Source organism: Aphelocoma coerulescens, chromosome 13, assembly GCF_041296385.1.
Source record: "Aphelocoma coerulescens isolate FSJ_1873_10779 chromosome 13, UR_Acoe_1.0, whole genome shotgun sequence".
In the NCBI taxonomy this organism is placed as follows: domain Eukaryota; kingdom Metazoa; phylum Chordata; class Aves; order Passeriformes; family Corvidae; genus Aphelocoma; species Aphelocoma coerulescens.
Genome location: NC_091027.1, coordinates 8,650,538 through 8,671,917, shown reverse-complemented (window position 1 = coordinate 8,671,917; position 21,380 = coordinate 8,650,538). Strand labels below are relative to the sequence as shown.

The 21,380-nt window shown below is 39.5% G+C and overlaps 1 protein-coding gene across 1 annotated transcript in view; it reads left to right on the top strand.

Annotated features, from left to right (window-relative positions):
• SPOCK1 (SPARC (osteonectin), cwcv and kazal like domains proteoglycan 1) overlaps nt 1-21,380 on the top strand; it is a 279,178-nt gene that overhangs the window by 70,429 nt on the left and 187,369 nt on the right. The window contains exon 3 of the mRNA XM_069029014.1: nt 20,378-20,423. Coding sequence (XP_068885115.1) covers nt 20,378-20,423 — 46 coding nt within the window. The remainder of the gene's footprint in view (nt 1-20,377; nt 20,424-21,380) is intronic.

Here is a 21,380-nt window from a genome sequence, read left to right as displayed (position 1 = left end):
TTTTCTTTCCCTTTTTCCAGTGTTCCTCTCAGTAGCAGACAGCAAGCAATTGAAATGAGTTGAGTTTATGGATGGCTGCAGAGGCTGTCTCCATTCCTGTACATATCCATCAGCCACTCTGCAGCATTTTCCTGCAGCAGCAGGGGAACAGACAATCAGCCCCATCCCAGTGGAGTGCTCTGAAGGGATGGAGAGGCTGGGCTATGGGTTTGTGTAGGCTTGGAAGTGCACTGGAAGTTTTCATAAAATGAAAGCCTGCTTGGAATTTGAGCAGTCGGGCATTTTATGGGAGTAACCACCCCCAGAAAACACAAATATTAAAACCCTTGGAGATTTTAGAGTGAAAGGAAATGTACTATCTTAATTTTTGGTTGTTCTTTAAGGCAAAAATTGCTTACTGAGAAAAATTAAGTACCCATTAAAAAATTTGCAGACTCTACCTTACCTAATCAGACTTTCTTACATCACAGCAACTGAATTTAGAATACAGTTGAACATAAAAAAAATATATTTCTTCATCTCTAAATCACTTTCAAGAGCAGAATCAATCATCATGCCACTCCACAGCTCCAATTGCTAAAGGGAATATTGCAGTAAACAAGCAATGTTAAGAGCTTGCTTAGCATACAAAAGTGTAGGTCATCACACTTCAAATGGAAGAAAATGGTTTTAAGTAGAATCGGGTATTTTGTGTGTTTATATGAATTTGACACAGGAGATGAGAAGTCCCCAGACCATCCCCCAGGTTCTCTCTGAAATTATTTTGACTGATGAGCTGAAATAAAAAATGTTGATATATAAGGCAACAAGTATAGTGTGATTCTTGCTTTGGAAGAATTTTTCTGCAATTGTACATCCAGCCCTGTTCTATCCCTCTTCCATCTCAGGCTTTTTATTTTGCTATGCATTCCAGAAAATGCTCTATTGAGCCAGGTGAATATATATGATGTATATAAATAAAACAAATATTTTACCTATCAATCTTCTGAGCTGCAGAGATACCTGTAGTAGCTCCGTGCTCAGAGGTGGCTCAGAGCACTGTGCTCCAAAGACCCAAGCAAGTTTTGACATTATAAGAGATATATTGAGAAAAAACAAGGGTCATCTCTGGGATTTGAAGGGTATTTTGGGGTGTTATGATTTATCAGCATTTGGATTTTATAATCTCAGCTGCTAAAATTGACTAGGTCACTTTTGGAGGGGATTAGCTGCTCCTGAAGGACTGTTTCCTAAGTGCAAGCCTGGGAAAGGAGGAGATACTTTTAAATGCTTGAGGAGAGAGCTGGAAAAGTGACTGTCAGAAGCAAGAAAGCTGTTCATGTGGGAAAGAGAATGGTCTGGCCAGCCACGTGTGGAGAACACTCAAGCAAATCAGGCAGAGGAGGAGCAGACAGAGCACAGGGCATGTAGATGAGTTAGGGAATAAACAAAGACCAGCTGCTGCCTTTTGGGGAAAACGATCAGTTTTAACTGTGGCAAAGCTACCTTTGAATCTCGCCATGCCATCTGTGGAAAAGTAAGTCTCGAGATCAGAGTTGTGTGAACAGCCTGTAAAACTGTGTAGCCAAAAAATCTAGATAATGGGTCAGAGACCTTTCTCCTTCATTGCATTCCTCAGTGCTCCCACTTCACTTGCCCTTGGGGCCAGCAGAGCCCAGCCCAAGCTGCCCAGGAGGCCTGGAGCTGTGCCCTGGGGCAGGGCTGTGTGTGTGTGTCCACATCTGAAGTGCTTTCTGCAAAGCAGCAGTGGAGCAAAGGTGCTTTGCAACCTTCACCATCAAAGAAGAGAAACCTGACTGCTCAAATAACACATGGGAAGTGATTGTGGATTAGAAGCACTTGGAGGGTTTCTTCTTAGTGAAGTGGAAATTTTAATCCATTAAATGAAAAATATACAATGTTATTGCCTGGCTAGAATGGACTGAAACTAGATTCAGATATAATCAGTGTGGAAATGCTGGAATTGTTATAAACTGAGAAGGTTATTACGCTTTGAGCTCACTGACAGTAAGTTGTTGAGGTAGGTCCGGGGGATGTATTGTAGCAAATGTCCATTTTGCTAGGGATAAATTCTTCAGCTCAGTTTTCACAGAACCACTGGATGATTAAAACTTCAAGCAAATAAACTACAATCTAGTTCAACTTTCTCTAGAAACTGATATTGTCTGGCTTTGAAATATAAAGTAGGAAGCAATCCATTGTCTAGATGACAAGTACTATAGGTACAAATAAGTATACCAAATAAGAATACCAAAAAATATGTGAAGAATCTGGAAGTGGCAGGATAATGAAGAAAGGCAGGTTTGTATGAGCACCCCCTAAATAATAGATTTTCAGGAAATTCCTTCAAATTTTCTTTTATTATAAAGACAGATAAGAAATAGATATGTAACTTTGTTTTACTCTACAGCGTCAGCAAGTCATGAATCGCTGTTTTTGCCACCGCTGTTGCTGCAGATGACAGAAAGGAATCTGTTATGCTTAAGCATAGGAAGAAGCTGTAAATTCTCAGCCATGATTTTCCATTATATATATAGAAAGAGATTAGGTGTTATTTCTTTAGTCTGTATTCTGCTCTCATTTCTGTCACTTTTACGTCTGTACAAATCTGTTAATTTCAGTTCACGTACTCCTGATTTATATAATCTGTCCCAGTGAGTGCAAAGTAAACAGAGAGAAATAGGTAATTAAAGATATCAAGGACATTTAGGAGAGAGAAACTCTAGTGACAATCCATCAAATACATTGGGACAGATGGTGAAAAATCATGGTATCTCGATGACAGCCAGAAGTGAAATAGAAAGCAGAACAGGAGTTGTTTTTCTAACATAAAGAATTGCCAGAGTGAAAGGTAGTGAGAATACATTGGAGATGCTGATTGCAGAAAGCCAAACAGCCAGGCTAAGCTCATAGAAAGAGGAAATAAAGAAGTTGGGTGCATATCCTGAAGAACAAGTTACAGGTATTTGGATGAAAATAGGAAAGAGACAGAATAGGGTTAACTGTAAGCTGTCTTTTGCTAAGAAATGTAACACGGGTGTCTGAAAGCCAGTATGAAGTTAAGAGAAATTTAACAGATCAGTGAGCACAAAGGAGTTTTAGTCTGATTGAATGCAAAACTAAGAAGAAAATCTGAGCCAACAGAAGAAATGCAAGTAATGAGAAATGCTTTAGGTAGTTGTATACTAAAGTTGAAGCAATAAGCACAGAACAAAAGCAACTGCTAACAATCTTCAGTAAACACTCCTTTTGTTGCTGGAGTTGTCAGCAGTCACAGAGGAATCTTTCCAGTGTTCGTAAACCACAGAACCACTGAACTCTGCAGAAAGAAATAAAAGATGTACAGGTAATTGTGCAGTTCTCTTTAATGTCAATGCAGACCTTCAGGAGAAAAGCTGCAGAACTGAAGGGGCACTTAGAAGATACTGAAGGTCTTAAAATGCAGAATTATGAAAATTTTTGAGTAATGAAATTTTGCTTCCCCACCTTATTTTGAAATGATGATTTTTTTTTTTGAGGCAGGAATGTGAAATTAAGCATACAGAAGTAGATACAATAAGCTGTAAACCAGTCACTGGAGGCAGTCTTAAAGAAAGCAAAGGGCTGCAGTTGAGAGCGTAATTGCATAGATATGGTAGCCAGGACAGCACACTACAGGTTCACACCTTACAGTGGCAAAGAGTCAGACAGAATATTGAATATGGTTATTTGAAGTTCTAAGTATATTGATTTAGTGTGGGTTTTTCAAAAATCAAGGCTCCTTTTTTTTTTTTTTTTTACCCCATTTATAGATACAGAGAGGAGGGGATTGTACTGAGCCAAAACACAGCCAAATAAAGCAGTGCTGTTTCCTTCAGGGACGTTGGTGTGGGGTGTATGTTTATTCATCCTTCTGAGCAGATGTGAGATTCATTGTGGCCATTTTCTTCAAGCTCTTCATGGCTCTTGTCATGATTAATGACACTTGATTTTTGAAAGGATAGTTACCAATGTATAATGGTGCCTTCCAGCAAATTTCAGGATCTACCAGCTTGTCTCAGAGGTGAACTATAGATGTAATCTCAGAAGAGGGTCTGCTATAAGGAAAAGAATGATTAAAAAGTGCAGAATATGGTCTGTTGGCAGATGGCTCTTGTGGTTCCTGCTTGCCCTTTTGCTACTGCATTGTACTTCACTTTCTGGATTCATCTCACACTGGGTCAGACTTCCCCCTCACTTTCTCTTCAGTTAGTATTATTGCTCATCCCACAGCAGTTCAGCTCACATGCTCTAGATTTAACCATCCTCTATTTAATCAGGATCTATTTTAGTCCTTGAAGGTCTTGAAGTAGTGTGCAGTGAGCACAGGGCATTTCTTCATTAGCATTTTAGTTTCCATCCCAGTCTACCTCAGAAGCAAACCTCCCACTTGTTTCCAGTCACTGCACTCCCTGCATTGCAGAGCATGTGAAATGGATTCTTTACTGATGAAAGGAGAAAACATGATGTGTTTGGAGATACAGGAACCTAACAGCCAAGAGACCAGTGCAGGGGATCAGGATGATGGAGCAAGTCTGCTGCAAAGTGTGAACTTAATGAGCAGAGCAGATGCTGGATCCTCAGAATGAATCATCCCATTCTGCAAATCCAGTCCCCAGGCACCCCGTGTTGATGGAGGTGTCAGAATCTGCACTGTAGGAGTCTTATTGTATATCTGCTTTCCTTCCATAAGATACAGTTACAAACCTGCTTGTCCAAATTGCCACTGCTGAAGGGTCTGGTCCTTCCTGTCACATAAGTGCTCCTCAGGCATCAGATGTTCTCAGTCCTCTGTTAAGAAGTGATACACTAAACCATAATTTGCATTTTATTAACTGATTGCAGGATTCTAACATGAAAACAAGTGCATGCTGTTTCCTTTAAACATGTCCTGTGGCAGCCTCAGTGTCTCAGTGTGGTTAACCATAATTTTCTGAGGACTAAACAAACTGGGAGATCTAGAAGAGTGTTGTATAGGGCAGATTTTTCCAGACCTTCAGCTAATATTAAAATTCGCTAGGATATTTTTCATTCATCTGGATTTTTTTTCTCTTGAATTCAGGTTGCAGTTTCCCTCACAAACACTTCTCAAAATACTTGGGTGAAAATGAGTTCACCTCTGTTGAAATATTCCTCCAGCTCATATTATGTTTGACTGAGCTGACAAATGGCTTGACAGCCTTCTTGGAATCTGCCAAAATACAGTGTCAGGAATGACAATGCCATGCAAGGTAATAATCTAAATGAATGTTGCTGCAGCTGAGCAGTCACATTCCTGACTCTCTATAACTCAGTTAGAACGAGGCAAGTCCCCAGATGTTTGTTTCTTAGCAATTGTAAAAGTTTGGTTTGTGTTTCCCTATTAACACATTATTATAATTCATATTTCATTGTTAGCTTACAACAAATTTAACACATTTCAAATTATTCCTTAAATAATGGTGTCTTATTTATCTGTTCAAACTTCATTGGAGCAAGAGCTGCTGTTATTTAGTTTCTCAGAAATCTGAAACATGAGTGAATTAGAAGCTTCATAGTGTTTGTGGAGATGAATTTAATCTTGTGGAGTATGGAATGTTAGTGGGTTTGAAGTGTAATGTCCAATTTGAGCTGTCTGAGAGAACCTACAGGTAGACATTACAGCTTTAATGTAAAAATTATCTTCTCTGCCTTACTAAAATGTGTCTTAATTCCATCAGTATTTTAATGACACTGTATTATCACAGAATCAAAGAATGTTTTGTGTTGGAAGAGACCTTAGAGATCATCTCATCACAACCCCCTGCCATGGGCAGGGCCACCTTCCACTATCCCAGGTTGCTCCAAGCCTCATCCAACCTGGCCTTGAACACTTCCAGGGATGGGGCAGCCACAGTTTCTCAAAATTGCCAGGCAATTTAGTGTTTTAAATCTTGTAGAGCATGTTTTCAGAGATCCTCAACACATTTCTTTAATTCCATATCCTGTAGTTACAGCTGCTCTCTAAAGTACACATTTCCTTTGATTTTTATCTCTCTAAGGTTTGGAGATTAGTTACACTGCAGGTTTGAACTATTTTCTCAGTTGTTAGAATTAAATAGCTAGTTGTATTAGACCTCAGGTGTAAAATTACAGCTCATCAAAATGCAGATGTTCTCTTTTTCTTAAAGAATTCTCTGTCACCTTCTGTACTCTTCAGATCTCTGTCAATGCCAGCTTTTTCAGGTTCTATTCTTCGTTCAAATGCTGTTTTGATTTTCTTTAGACACATTTCATGACTTAATCCCTTTAAGAGTGAGCAACTATAATGTCTAGAGATCAGGAGCAGACTTCTATTTACAGCTGAACAGTTCAAAAAGTTTGAGAGCTGGGAGCTCTGTATTCTCTTGAGCCACAGGTATTTGGTTAGAAGGTTCCTGAGATTGGAAAATAAAGTTTTGCTATGTCTTTCTTTCTCAAGTCATTGTTCACTCCATGCCACACTACATACTGACCTTCTACCACTGATGCAGAGGCTCATGTTCTGGCAGCCTCAGGAGTGCATTATATCTTCCTGCAGGAGACTCTTTCAGATGTGTGTCCTTGATCCCAGTGCATGCTACTGGAAGAAATGAAAGGTCACTTAGTTTTCTCAATTTTATCTGAACTTAGCTTAAATGTTGCTTTATCATCATGATCACAGCTGTAGGAGCTTAATACAATATATAATTTCCTATTTATAATTTATCCTCTTCTAAAGCAGCTCTGAACATGTGTCAGTAATTGATACTGAATGTTGTTTCTGGAGTGTTTACTGTGTGAAATTCCCTATGTACACAATTACAAATCTTAAATGATGAATTAAGGGCCAGTGGAAGCATAAATAAAATGATCAAAGTTTCTGAAAACATGTAACACTAGTGTATTATGTTTGAACCTTTCTGCTCCCTTGTTTGATGGGATTCTGAAACAAAGAGTCCAAATATAACAACATAATGGGGATTGTTACCAACTTCTAGCTGACATTATGAGGTAGTATTTGCAGCAGTACTTTTGGGGTGAGCAATTCTGGGATTAGTGCCTGGGGTATGAGGGGGCACTGTCTCCCTCCCTCCTTGAGGGGATGATACTGAGATGGAGTAAAATCTTTATCCAGTAGCACTGGTGTTCCTTTGCAGCCAAGGAGTCCTCCTAAGCAAAGAGAGGTGTGCAAATTAGAGCACCTTCTTCCAATGCAAATGCAAGACTTTTGTGGCTTAAAATGTTCAGCATGGATCTGAAGTTGCCTTTGGACAGTGTTCTGTGAACTTCTTAAAACAAATGATGCTCAAAATGAGCAGTCAAGTGCTCTCTTCTGCTAAAATAAAGTAGGGTCAAAGATAATGGAAATCTTTGTGCTGTGGACATCAACAGCCTTGGCATTAAAACCCCACTGGAGCCATTACTGCAGTTTAGCTATCTGATGCCTGAATCAGAGTATTTTGTTTCTTTGGCCTTTTTAGCTTACTTTTTTCTGTTGTTATTATTATTGATTATTTGAGCTAAATCCTTTGAAATACCATTCCAAAAAAGCCTGTTTCTCTACAAAATACTATTGCTTCAGCCTGATGGCAAGTAGCAGTCACTGAGAAAAGGTAACTTGTTGTTGCTTTACAACTAACACAGCCAATTAGTTTCTTAATATTCAGAAAAATATTATTTAATAGAATAAGAAATTAATGAGGAACTGTCAGTAAAAAAAGTTATGTTGGTGCTTCTCCAGTGATTTTTCAGAAAATGGGTAGAGATAACACAAGTCTGTCAGTAGCAAAAAGCATCATGAAGGACTTTAAGGACTTTTCTGAATGAAAGGACTTCACTTGTGGATGTCCCATCCCTGAAAGTGTTCAAGGCCAGGTTGGATGGGGTCCTGAGCAACCTGGTCTAGTGAGTGGCACCATGGCTTGGAATTGGATGACCTTTAAGGTCCCTTCCAACCCAAATCATTCTGTGACTCTGATTACTGAATCAACCAGCCCCAATTATTATGGACACCTTCATCACATGATAGCTTTTATAAACTGAGCACGGTACTTAAAATAACCTGCTGGGTGTTCAGGTTGTTGATGACAACCAAAGTGAGGAGCCTTTCCCTGAGGGGAGCAACATTTCTGTTTGCAGCAACTGCTGCACGTTTTTCACTGGTTTGCTCCCATTAACCCACCCTCAGTTTTGCATAATGATTTTGGTGTAGTGTTCTTTTTTTTTGTTGTTGTTAGAATGGATAGTGTCAGAGACAATTAAGAAAATGGTGTTATAAACTGGAATGGAAACTGCACATTTGTAATGGCTCACAGGGTTTCTGATCTAAAATGTGTACAACCCTCTCCCACACTCAGCAGCTGGTTATGTCATGGACTGGTTGCCCATGGCTGCTTCTTTCTGATGCAGTTCTAAGAAATTTCAAATATTGGCTAAAACTGGCTAAAGGGCTGCAAAATTGTCCTTTTCAACAGCAGCATGTTTGATTTCACCTTTTCTGAAGGTTTTTCTCAACGATACTTGGACCTAGATTTTCCTCGAAGCTACAAATGAAGTAGAAAGAAATGCCTGTGTGCTCCCAGGGACAGTGCATTGCTCATAATCCAGTATAATTCATACAGTCTCTTTCCAGTCATTAGTTATGCATTTAAATAAGTATTTGAAAGACTTGGGATATTATAACTAATTTAATTGTCACTACAGAAAATTGTGTCCCTAAATATCAAAGTTACATAAGTTGATTTTATTCAACTGCTGTTTGTTTCCTTGTATGTTTTGACCACTGGGATTTGTATATCTAAGTGGAACATCAGTATTTTATGCATAACTTTTATTTTATAACTTTGATATTAGGATAATTATCACTGTATTTCATAATGAGATTATTCCCACAGTGGTAAATTTAAAAAAAAAAAATCACATGACTCAGAACAAATTTCTGAAAGCTTCTTGTAAAATAAACCAGAAAAAAAAGAAATAGTTATGTATTTAATCATTATGCAAATTGTTATTTGCTGTAAAGCAGTTCTCATATGTGAAAGCAATGGTAGCATTAGATTTTTTTTTATGTGGGTGTTACTCTCCAGATACAACCCCCAAATGATCAGCTAAAAAGAACCAGAGCTTGTGTCAAAAACAGCTCCTGCAGATGTACTGTCAAAGCAACAAGGGTACAGAAAGTGAAGTCACATTGCCAATGGCTTTATAACCTTCAAGCTTAATGTGTTTGGCTTTCAAGCTGCCTAAAAACAATTGCTTTCTAAGCATGTAATTTGAATTTTTGACTGAAAATTAAGATGTGGAAAGAGTTTAACAGCTCTCCTTTCAAGGTTTGTTTTCAGTATTACCCCTGTTGAGAATATGATTTATTAACAATGCTATTCTCTCTATAGAGAACCTGCAGGGGCCATTCCCCACCAGTATTTGCAATTATAAACTGAGATAAAGGCAGAGTGGTTTTGATAAGTGGAAAACAAGCAAATGATAATGTGAGAAAGCATCATTAGGCCAGGTTGTGACCTCTGAATCTTCATTTCACATAGTGGGCACTTCTGTTATTTTTGTGCATTAGTTGGAACCTTGTAAGGCTCACCAGAGGCAGTGAGTTAACCTGGCTATCCAGCTGGGAATTCATGCCTAGCATTAGTTCAGAGACCAGAAATAATGCTGCTTTAAGGAATTCCACCTGGAAGGAGAGGGAATATATTTTTGTAATCTCTGGCTCTTCTTTCTTCCTGTCTGACTGGGTGCTGCTCAGTTTGGGAAAGTGGGAGTTGATGGTTCCCATTCCAGTGTTCAATCTGGCCTTGGAGTTGTGGCACAGCACAGCACATCCAGCCCAGCAGGGATCAGTGAGTCCATCCCTTGGGAGTTTTGCCTTTCTGGCCTTGTGAGAGCTGTCCAGTGTGCAGCATAACCTGCTGGCACTGGTGGGACACACTGCAGTAAGAAAAGCTTTATGAACGCGAAGTTAGAGAGAATTACTTAATGCAAGCCGGGGTAACAGGCTCATTAGCACATGCTAATGAGGGGAAGAGTTCGGGCAGAAGTGAATTGTAGTTCTAAAGTTAGTCTGCCAAAAGTGAGAGCAAAGAATAATAAAACCAAGGCACTTTTTCCCTGCCAGCCCCCCAGTTTTAGATAATTCAGCACAGAGAGTTGTGTGATTGTCCCAGTCACCCAAATATATCAGCTCTATCAGCCATGTGTGCTGGCACAGGGCTGTGCTACAGCAGCTCTGGCTCACAGCTGGCCCTCATTCATCCTGCTTGGAGCACAAGCAGACAAAATGAGCATCTGTTTGCCCTCACCATTGTAGACATACACTCTGGCTTTGTTTATTTTGGATAAACAAAGAGTGGTTTGGGGTTTTTTAAGAAATATTTTTAGTTCTTACTATATTTGTCTTAAAAAAAAAAAAAACAACAAACAAAAACAACCACCAAAAAAAAACGAAACCAAAAAAAACCCAACCCAAAACTCCAACAAAAAAAACCAACTGCAAAACTCAAGAGAGCAGCTGGAACATTTCTATGTGAAAGCCCATGTGATTGAGTTGTAAAGAATGACAATTCTTATTCTAGCTTATATGGGCTCAAGGGTAAGAAATACATTTCAATTTTTTCAAAATATTTTAGTTTAATTGTTAAAATTTTTGCCACCCCAATGAATGATTGTGAGTGTGGGTAAGAAAAGTCTATGCTGAAATTTTCACCTGCCACTTTCTCAGTATTGCTCATGGAAACTTCAGGAAAAGTCTTTCAGCAAAGCAGGAGTAGCAAATCTTCTTTCCTAATATAGCATAAAAAACCCCACCAACCAAAAATACCTTTTAATTTTTGAAAATAAGAAACCCAGTAACATTCTGGGCCATTAATATGGCCAGAAGAAGTTGATTTTGCACATTAGTGGTAGCTGAGCGAAAGTCTGTGTACTGAGAATTTGAGTCTTATGGGAAATCTGAGATTGTAAGATATGGTCAAGGATCTTTTCAATGCCATACACATCTGAGGACTCATTGGGACATGTATTTATGAATTTTATACTGTTACTATTAAACCACTATTAATGTACTTGCCATTATATATGAATCCAATGTGAATGGTTATACTTTTATCAATTCATTATATTTTTATTAGTGGCTTAGCATTCTAGGCAGATCCTGACATCTTCAGACCTTTTGTTACATGTGGCACTGCTTCCTTCTGCCATGGATTCTCTCAGTGTGACCACTTAATGCTGGGAGCTCTTCCAGTAAACCCAGATATTCCTGGCCTTTCTGGGACACTTCTCACTAAATTAAAGCTTTCCCATACAAAATTTAAAACTAAACATCTCCAGCACCAGCATTACTAATTCACTAAGCCAAAGCATCCTGTTTGGATGCAGTTCTCTGATTCCTGGGAGAGAGAGAGAGCACAGAGTTGGTTAGAGATGTCTTAACGTAACAACATCTCATTGGGGAGCTTTGTTCACTGAAGTACTCAGTGGGTAAAATACATTCTCTTCCTCTTAAGCAAATAAAAAATAAATAGATAAATAAATAATGTGTAATTTGCTGACACAAGCTATTTGCTTAAAACAGGCAATAGGCCTTGGGGAGATATTTATGACAGGCTAGATTGACTTTAGCAAGCAGCAGCTGGTGTTTTAACACTGCTTGGTGTTGGAATGATCTGCACTGCAAGGTAGAGAGGCAGAAAATGCAGCTGCATCTTTCTGGAGCTAATTTTAACAAAAGCAATGAGCTGGTAATTACCACTTTTTCCAGCTGGTCCTTATGAGGGTAAAAGGTTTATTCATAGATGGAAGGTGAAAGAGGGAAATACTGAGCAGGCTGCAAAGCAGTGTTAATAAATGTCCATCCTGGTGATACTTAGAAATTTAAACTCGTGTTGACTGGGAGGGGCTAGGAATGAAGATTACCCCTCAGGGGTCTCTGTCAGTCCTGGGGTTACTCCCTTTGTGTAGGAGGTTCCTCAGTAGGGCTCTGTGATGAGGCTTTCCTGGTGAGTTTGCACCTTGCAGGTTCCTCCAGTTCTGAGGGGTCCTCCCAGGCCTTGGAGGAGCAAACTGAGCTGAGCTGGTTCTGAAAGGTACAAAATCAGGGGAATGTTTTCAGTCAGCATCTCATTTCTGCTTGAGTCATACAAATAACTTATAAGCTCAATTAATGCAACAAATATAAATATTTATGAACCCATTTAGCTAATGTTTGGCTGTATTTATAAATAAGAGCATCTTGCAAGAGCTTCTTTTTGACAAGTAAATAAAGTGTAGAGAGTGTTTGTGTGTTAAATTATCCATGCTTCATTAACTCTTCCAAAATATCAAGTCTTAGGAAATAACTAAACTCAAAGTGACAAAAGAGTAGGATTAGTGGGAATAACTTTAATGCTTAAACTTCAGGAGAACAAGAAGCTGTTGTTTACTTTCTTAGTTGGTAGGGGAAAAGAGGATAAATGTGTTTGGTTTTGCCATTAATTTCATTTTTTTTTAAACTGTATTGTTATTATAGTGATAGGAGGGGTAATAGGAGAGGAGAGTGGTCTCATATTAATGTCCTGGTCTTAGGGACAATTTCTATTTGCTGACTTTTCTGAGATGACTAACAGGAAATTGTATTAGACCTAGGTCTACTTCAAGGGTTGATTTTTTTTGCAAATCAGAACCCAATCTATGAATTCTGATGAATCTAAGGGTTCTGATGAACAAGATTTTTGAAAGTTGTGATTGTTATAAACTTCTTGTGAACTGTTAAACTAGTGTTTTTAACATGCCCTTTGCATACTTAGTTTAAGATATGATTATTCTCTTGATTGACTTTGTTGATGGCACATCAATCTAAGTTGGCTGGATTTGACACCCACATATTGAACGGTAAAGGATCTTTTTGGTCTTCTTAAGAAACAACAATTTATTATGCATGATGTGGCAAAATGGATTTTAGAACATGGTGCCAGTGATGCCAAGGTCACCGTTTTGGTCCCCATGTGGGCCATTCACTTGATGATGAGTTGAACTTGATGATCCTTGTGGGTCCCTTCCAACTCTGTGATTCTTTGAAAATGTGGTTCCTCTAATCTCTTGATGGCTCAAAGCAACATAATAAAAATGCAGTGAAGAACTGTGGCCCAAGTCTAGCAATTCATATTTGCTTTTATATTTTTTTTCATTTGTTATGTTCACAACTGATTTCTAAGTTAAATTTCCTGAAGGTAAAATCTAGAGGAAGGGTTCCATGATGCTCAGTGGTGAACAGATGCAGAACTGAAGAGGCAGCTCTTGTCTCAAATCTTGCAATTTAATTGGGGTGGTGGAAGTCACAGGTGAGCTTCTTCCTGTGTGAGGGGCCCCTGGGTTCCCTGCCTTGCCATCCCAGGCTGTTGCCCACCTCAGGCAGGAAACAGACTTTGTAAAGGGGGCAGAAAAGAATCTTGCTGAAGGCCTTACCCCCACGTAGTGAGAACAGAACTCTAGATTCCCCCAAGAATTTCATCGGGCCCAGTTTGACAGGAGCAGAATTTCTTTTCCTGAACTTGGAAGTTGAATCTTTAACCTGTGATGTGAGACTCGGAGTCTGTAAGGAGCCAGTTGCAGAGGCCAAGCCAACATATCACTTTTATATACACTGAGTTGAGCTAAGGGCCTCAGATCCAGCCTTGGCTTGCAGTATCAGCTCTTCTCTTTTCATGCGTGATTTTAGGTGTGCAGAGTCCCTTCAGTTAATTAAAAGATTGACTTAGTCATATGCAGTCACTGAACCATAGGTGAAACCTTCAAAGTGTGAATTCTACACAAGAAGAAAGATATTTTCAAATATTTGTTCATCAAAAATATTTCTCAGTTGCTGTCACCTGCTATATTGAAGTGGCCCTGTGCCTGGTTTTGCATTCCCGTCAAAGTCCATCCAATAAATAGTCTTAAAAGTCAGCTAGGAAAAAAATGAAATTACGTCTCTCTTATACCAAGTATGTACATATGAGTGTGTGCAAGAACACTTTCTGGTGGTTTTGCCTGCCAAAACGAATGAAAAAAACCTTTTTTGGTGCTCTACAAGAAAGAAACATGTTAATAGAATGACATTTGGCTAATAGTGCAGCAGATAAAAACTGGGTCGTGGCAGCAGAGGTGGAAAGGGCAGAAGAGAGCAAATTGTTTCATTTGGGGGTGAAGGTCATCTGAAATAAGTGATTTCACATTTAAAAGCCCACCAAGGAGAAAATTGATGAATGTTAACCTAATTTTATATTGCTTTATTTCATTCTTTCTTCTTTTCTCATTTGTAATGCTTACGTGTTCAGGAAGTTGAGGTACGTTTTTCAATTTTAACTTGTAAATATCCATAGAGTGAATAAAAATATTTACAATATATCATAATTCATTCTATATTTTAAACTCTTATGATCGACTGTTTATATTGTTATAAATGAAATGCATTGGTACGTGTTAATTATTAATGTGCTAATATTGATTAATTAACATGTTAATATGAAAATTGCATAAGTTTCATTTGTTACGGAAGGCAAAAAAGGATTTTTAGCACATTAGTATCAGCCCCAGTAGAACGCTCAGAAATGCATAGATTGCTTTCTGTCAGGAAGGTGTTTTACTGAATGGGAAATTTAAATCTCTTTCATCAAGTTGATTGTGCATATATATATGTGTGCATATATATGTATATATGTATATATGTATGTATATATATGCGACTTCTCTGTTGGAAGAAGTTACAGTGAAATGATGGTATTCCTTCAGAGACGATCCAAGTTTTACCTTCTAACAAAAGCCATTTGAGGATATTGTTATAAATCTCAGCACCTTCCTGAGTACTGGCACAAAGCCCTGTCTGCTTCTGAGTCAGAGCTTTAGGTGTGTATTTAAATGTGACACAGATTTGCTGCTCAGCCATATCCAGAGAGTGAATTTCACCTTTATGGTGCCATAACCCTTCAGTCTCAGTTGTTGCTGGTATCGATGCTGAAGTGAAGTCCTGGTGCTGTATTTTGTGTCCTTGTGGTTTAATTCAGGTACCACCCAGCTGTTACCTCACATCCTCACCCTCCCCACTCACCTGGGTGAATAGGGAGGAGAATGGGAGGAGAAACAAAGGTAAACCCCATGAGTTGTGATAAGAACAGCTTAGTAATAATAACAATAAAAATGTCAAAAAGACAGAGAGATGAATAAACCATAAGAAAGACAAGTAATGCCCAGTACGATTTTCACTACCTGCTGAGCAGTGCCCAGCTGATCCCCCAGCACTGACCAACTCACTGCAGTTTATATTCTGGCCTTTAAGGTTTGGATATCCCTTTGGCCAGTTTGGGTCACTTGTCCTGGGTGTTCTTCCTCCCAGCTCCTCTCTGAATCACAGAATCACAGAATAATGAGGTTGGAAGAAACCTCCAAGATCACTGAGTTCAACCCATGTCCTAACACGTCAACTAGACTATGGCACCAAGTGCCATGTCCAGTCTTTTTTTAAACACATCCAGAGATGGTGACTCTACCACCTCCCTGGGTAGACCATTCCAGTACTTTATTATTCTTTCCGTGAAAAACTTTTTCCTGATATCCAACCTATACTTTCCTTGATGCAGCTTGAGACAGTGTCCTCTCGTTCTGTCAGTTGCAGCCTGGTGGAAGAGACCAACCCCCGCCTGTCTACAACCTCCTTTCAGGAAGTTGTAGAGAGCGATAAGGTCACCTCTGAGTCTCCTTTTCTCTAGGCTAAACAATCCCAGTTCCCTCAATCATTCCTCATAGGGCTTGTGTTCCAAGCCCCTCACCAGCCTTGTTGCCCTCATCTGGACACACTCAAGCATCTCGATGTCCCTCCTAAACTGAGGGGCCCAGAAGTGGACACACTACTCAAGATGTGGCCTTACCAGTGCTGAGTACAGGGGAAGAACGACCTCCCTGCTTCTGCTGGCCACACAATTCCTAATATAGGCCAGGATGCCATTGGCCTTCTTGGCCACCAAGGCACACTGCTGGCTCGTATTCAGTCGCTGTCGACCAGCACCCCCAGGTCCCTTTCCACCTGGACACTGTCCAGCCACACTCTCCCCAGCTTGTAATGTTTCTGGGGATTTTTGTGGCCAAAATGCAGAACTTGGCACTTAGGCTTACTAAACTTCATCCTGTTGGACTCTGCCCATCCATCCAATCGATCCAAATCTCTCTGCAGAGCCCTCCTTCCTTCCAATAGATTTACACAAGCTCCCAGCTTAGTGTCATCTGCAAATTCACTAATGAAAGACTCAGTACCCTCATCTATGTCATCAATAAAAATATTGAACAGAACTGGCCCCAGCACAGAACCCTGAGGAACACCACTGGTGACTGGCTGCCAGCTGGATGCAGCACCATTCACCATCACTCTCTGGGCCTGACCATTCAGCCAGTTCCTGACCCACCAAAGAGTGCTCCTGTCCAAGCTGTGGGCTGCAGCTTTTCCAGGAGTATGCTGTGGGAGACAGTGTCAAAGGCCTTGCTGAAGTCCAAATAGACAATGTCCACAGCCTTTCCCACACCTACCAGGCGGGTCACCTGGTCATAAAAGGAGATCAGGTTGGTCAAACACGACCTACCCTTTGTAAACCCATGCTGGCTGGGTCTGATGCCCTGGCCATCCTGTAAGTGCTGCGTGATAGCACTCAGGATAAACTGTTCCATTACCGTACCTGGTACTGAGGTCAGGCCAACTGGTCTATAATTACCAGGATCCTCCTTCCTACCCTTTTTGTAAATGGGCATTACATTGGCCAGCTTTCAGTCATCTGGAACCTTGCCACGACTCTTGGTAGATGATAGAGAGCGGTTTTGCAAGCTCATCTGCCAGCTCCCTCATCAGCCTGGGATGGATCCCATCTGGTCCCATTGATTTATAAATATCCAAGTGTCTCAGCAGTTCTCTGACTGCCTCTTCTTGGATAACAAGAGGACCATTCTGCTCTCTGACACCATCTATGAACTCCTGAGGACAGTTGTCTAGAGGACAAGCTGTCTTCCCACTAAAGACTGAGGCAAAGAAGGCATTAAGCACTTCTGCCTTCTCCTCATCTTTAGTTACTAGGTTACCTGCCTCATCCAATAAGGAACAAAGGTCGGTCTTACCCTTCCTTTTACCATTAATATATTTGTAAAAACTTTTTTTATTACTTTTAACAGAAGTTGCCAATTTAAGTTCGAACTGAGCTTTGGCCTCCCTAATTTTTTTTCTATGTGCCCTAGCAGCCCCCTTAAACACTTTCTGAGAAACCCGACCCACCTTCAATAGATGATACCTCTTCTTTTTATTTCCAAGTTCCTTCAAAACCTTGTTGCTCATCCAGGCTGGATGTTTGCCTCATCGACTCATCTTTTGGCACACAGGGACAGTCTGTTCTTGTGCCCTCAAGATCTCTGTTTTGAAACACGCCCATCTCTCCTGAACTCCTTTGTTTTCAAGGGCTGTTTCCCAAGGAACTCTCTGAATAAGTCTCTTAAACAGGCCAAAGTAAAGGTCTTATTGATATTCCTTCTGATTTCACCAATTACCGAGAATTCTATAATTTCATGATCACTGTGCCCCAAGCAGCCTCCAACCTCCACATCACCCCCCAGTCCATCCCTATTTGTGAACAACAGGTCTAACGTAGTCCCTCCCCTGGTGGGTTCGCCCACCAGCTGCGGCAAAAAGTTATCCTCCACACACTTTAAAAACTTTCTAGACTGCCTTTTCTCTGCTGTATGAAGTTCCCAGCATATGTCTGGTAGGTTGAAGTCGCCTACAAGAACAAGGACTGATGATCCTGAAACATTCTCCAGTTGCTTATAGAATAAGTTGTCCACCTCTTCATCCTGGTTGGGTGGTCAATAACCTGGGAAGAAACCTAGGAAACTGAAAAGTCTTTGGCTTGGAGTAAACACTCCTTAGCAACAACTAGAACATCAGTGTGTTATCAACATTATTCTCATCCTAGATCAGGGCTGTACCAGCTGCTAAGAGGAAAATTAATTCTATCCCAGCTGAAACCAGGACAGTTGTCCAACTGGCATAAGTTATTTTGAACTGCTATTGACTGTATTGCTCTAATGTATGTATAGTCATTATTTACTCCTATAAATAATAAGGAGGTTTATGTATTGAAAATCTCAAAGGTTTTCTCTGTTCCACCTTTTAGGGGTTTTTTCCGTATTTTTTCTTGTGTACTTTCTACATTATCATACTGTGGTTTCAGGCACATTCTAAAATAAACATAGTTTCAGTTTTCAAAATGGAGTACTAAACAGATCTGTGTGAAGGAGAAGAGGAGGAATAATAGATCTACAGAAGAGATGGCTCTGTTGTAGGTATTTTTGTGAGGAAGGTGCATTTTTTGTAAAATATTCCTTTGACACTGAAATTGAGATAAACCCCCTTTCCAATCCTTATTTCATATGCCACCAGCATAAGAAATCCTTGTTGGGAGTTGAATTATTTAACAGTTTCTGATGCTGAAAACCCAGCAGCAAAGCAACACCTTGGAGAAAAATGTAAGCAGGCAAAAAAAAGAATATTTTGTTGCTGAAAAATATTCTGCTATAAAAGCTGAAAACCCAACACATTCCAAAAAGTGATTAGTGTTTGGTGAATTTAGCAGTGCACCATCATCAGTTACAAAGCATTTTATATCCATGAGGGGTTTTTGTATTAGCAAAGCTGTGGAATTCAAAGGCAAGCCTGCAGTTCTATTTCTGGTGCCAAACCCTGTACTTGTGGAAAAAAAACCATATGGATACTTTTGATGTATCTGAACTAGATTATGAATAATAGTCTTTGCTGTTATTGTGGAACATTATCACTGTCCATGAAGTCAGTATGACACCGAGCACAAATATATTGGTGAAAAAAAAAAATACATTTCCTCCTGCTAGTCATGCAGCATAATTTGATCTAACCCAGCATTTGCCCATGCTTGCGTGTCCCAGAGAAGGCACAGAAGAGCAGGAGAACAATCCATAGTTCTCTATGCTGTCCCTAGTGTTCAGAAAGGAACATGAGATGCATCTCCTGGTGTTCACTGAGGCTGTGGAGTCCTCACTCCTCCAGTAACAACCTGTTCTGAACCCATAAAGTCATGCTCACTTCCAAGTCTCCAAAATATTCCAGGTTAGGGTGACTGGATAGCATGAGAGTACATGAAATACAGTGTACTGGAGAAAAATGGTAAATGAAGCCCTATGGAAGAAATAATTTAGATGTCTTATTCACGCTGATGGGTTTTTAGTTACCGTCCTGGCAGGAAAAGAAATCTCGGTGTCATTCTGGACAGCTTGATGAATACCTCTCTTTAGTGGCATCCCTCAGGAAATGAATATAGAATACTGGATATATTAAAAAGGAAACAAAGATTAATATGCAGAAAGATATGACAGTGTTGTAGAAATTTTTTGTTCTTCCTCACCTCAAATAGAGTATTCTGTTGTTATCACATCCTCTCAAAGAGGACACAAGTGAGATACACAGGGTATGCTGAAACTGATAGATCAGTTGGGCTTAAATCCCAGTTCTTCAATACTAGGGTTGATGGCACTCTGAAGCAGGGAAAACTTTGCCTTCAGATAAATATTTGCTAAGTGCACAGAATACAGATTGATCCAACACATGGAAGAGTTTTCCATTCTTTCTGCAGAGAGACTGGTTTGCAACAGAATCATTATTTGGCCACACACTCTGACAGTCTCGGTCTTCTCCAGTGTAAAATCCAGTGAGAATTGTGTAAAACAGAACCACAACACTCACAGCACAATGATCTCTTTACATCAGATTTCAGAAAAGTTTTAAAGTTTAATAGTGGGAACAGTGACAAAAATATTCACTGCAAGTGCTCCTGGAAGTTGTTCTACTTTAAGTAATGTTTGCAATATTGCTCCTGTTATTTCTGTACATTCTGTACATTTCTGTACATTCTGTACATTCTGTACATTCACAATGGTGTGATTTACATGTGTCCAAATGGATGTGTCTTTGAATTTACTTTGCTGATCTTCCACCACACCAGGATGGTGTGGACCTTGTTACACTGTCTGAACAATACGGTCTTTGTTTTCAAAGACTGTAGACTAACATGAAATAATACAGAGTTATTATAAAATATTTAATAATGGGTGTACGTTGAAAAACAATCCAGAAGAATTCAAGGTGCTGAAGCCAAAGACTTTTATTCTTTAATTTCCAACCTGCATTAACTACTCTTTAGGATACAACCTGTTGATAGTCTTATCTGATTTGAGCTAAAAATGTTAGAATCAAAACATGAGTTGTTTCATTTGTATTTTATTTGTGTAAAATTGTACTGAAAATACTGATTGTATTTTTCCTGAATTTTCTTTTTTTTTTATCCCCATTTAGGATGATTATTTCAGAAACTGGAATCCAAACAAGCCATTTGATCAAGGTAAACTCAGTACACATTTCGTGGTTGTCTTCCACTATTTTGTGATATCCCCTTATGCTTTATGCCTCTCTTCCTCTGTCTGTCCCGTGCATTAGTGGAGAGCTATATTCATGGTTACATCTCGTTCCCAATTTAGTCACAGCTTGAGGTGGTTAATGTATAAGAGTTTGACTCATCTCAGTTTTTTTTTCACCATGTTTTTTAATCCCCATCCATTCCACTTTACATTCAGTGATGAAAAGTGTGCTCAGAGACATTCTCTGTAACCATGAATCTTGGTTTAACATGCAATTTAAAACAGGAATCTTCACATTCATTTTCTTTCATGTTAAAGGCTTTGCTAAATTAATGTCACCAATGTAACTACTGCATTTCCTAACACTCAAGGGGCCAATTCTTTGAAACCAGCTGTAATGTAAGAATTTCAGGGCTGATTTTAAAGGGGAAATGGTGTTGTGTATATGCTGCTGTTTCAGATGCAGGCTCTGTAAATGACATTTTGTACTTTGTCTTGGTGAGTTTTTAAGTCATGGCAGTACTTCCAAATATTTCCAGGCCAGCCACCAAAGAATAGGAAAACAACCAATAAATAACATTCTAATGGTGTCCAGGACTGGACTGGAAACAGCAGCCATACCAGGAAAAAGAAATTCGAAATTACTGAAGTGTTTAGGAAGAAAATACTTATTGGAAGCCTCTGAAGGTGCTTTTGAAAATTCCACTTTACATCTATTTCTATATTTCACTGTCAGACATGTTCCTTGTATATTCTCTACCTTGCAGGAATATCATTGGGGGCTTATACAGGTTAGAGCTTAAGAGTGGAGATTCTCTGTCTTTAGGGAAATGGAACTTCAGTGTCAAAGGAAAGGCAAAGTTGATGCTTTTGTCAAGTCACATATCTTCAGAGGTTTTCAAAGGCATTTGAGGGATTTAGGATTACAAATCCTGTTGACT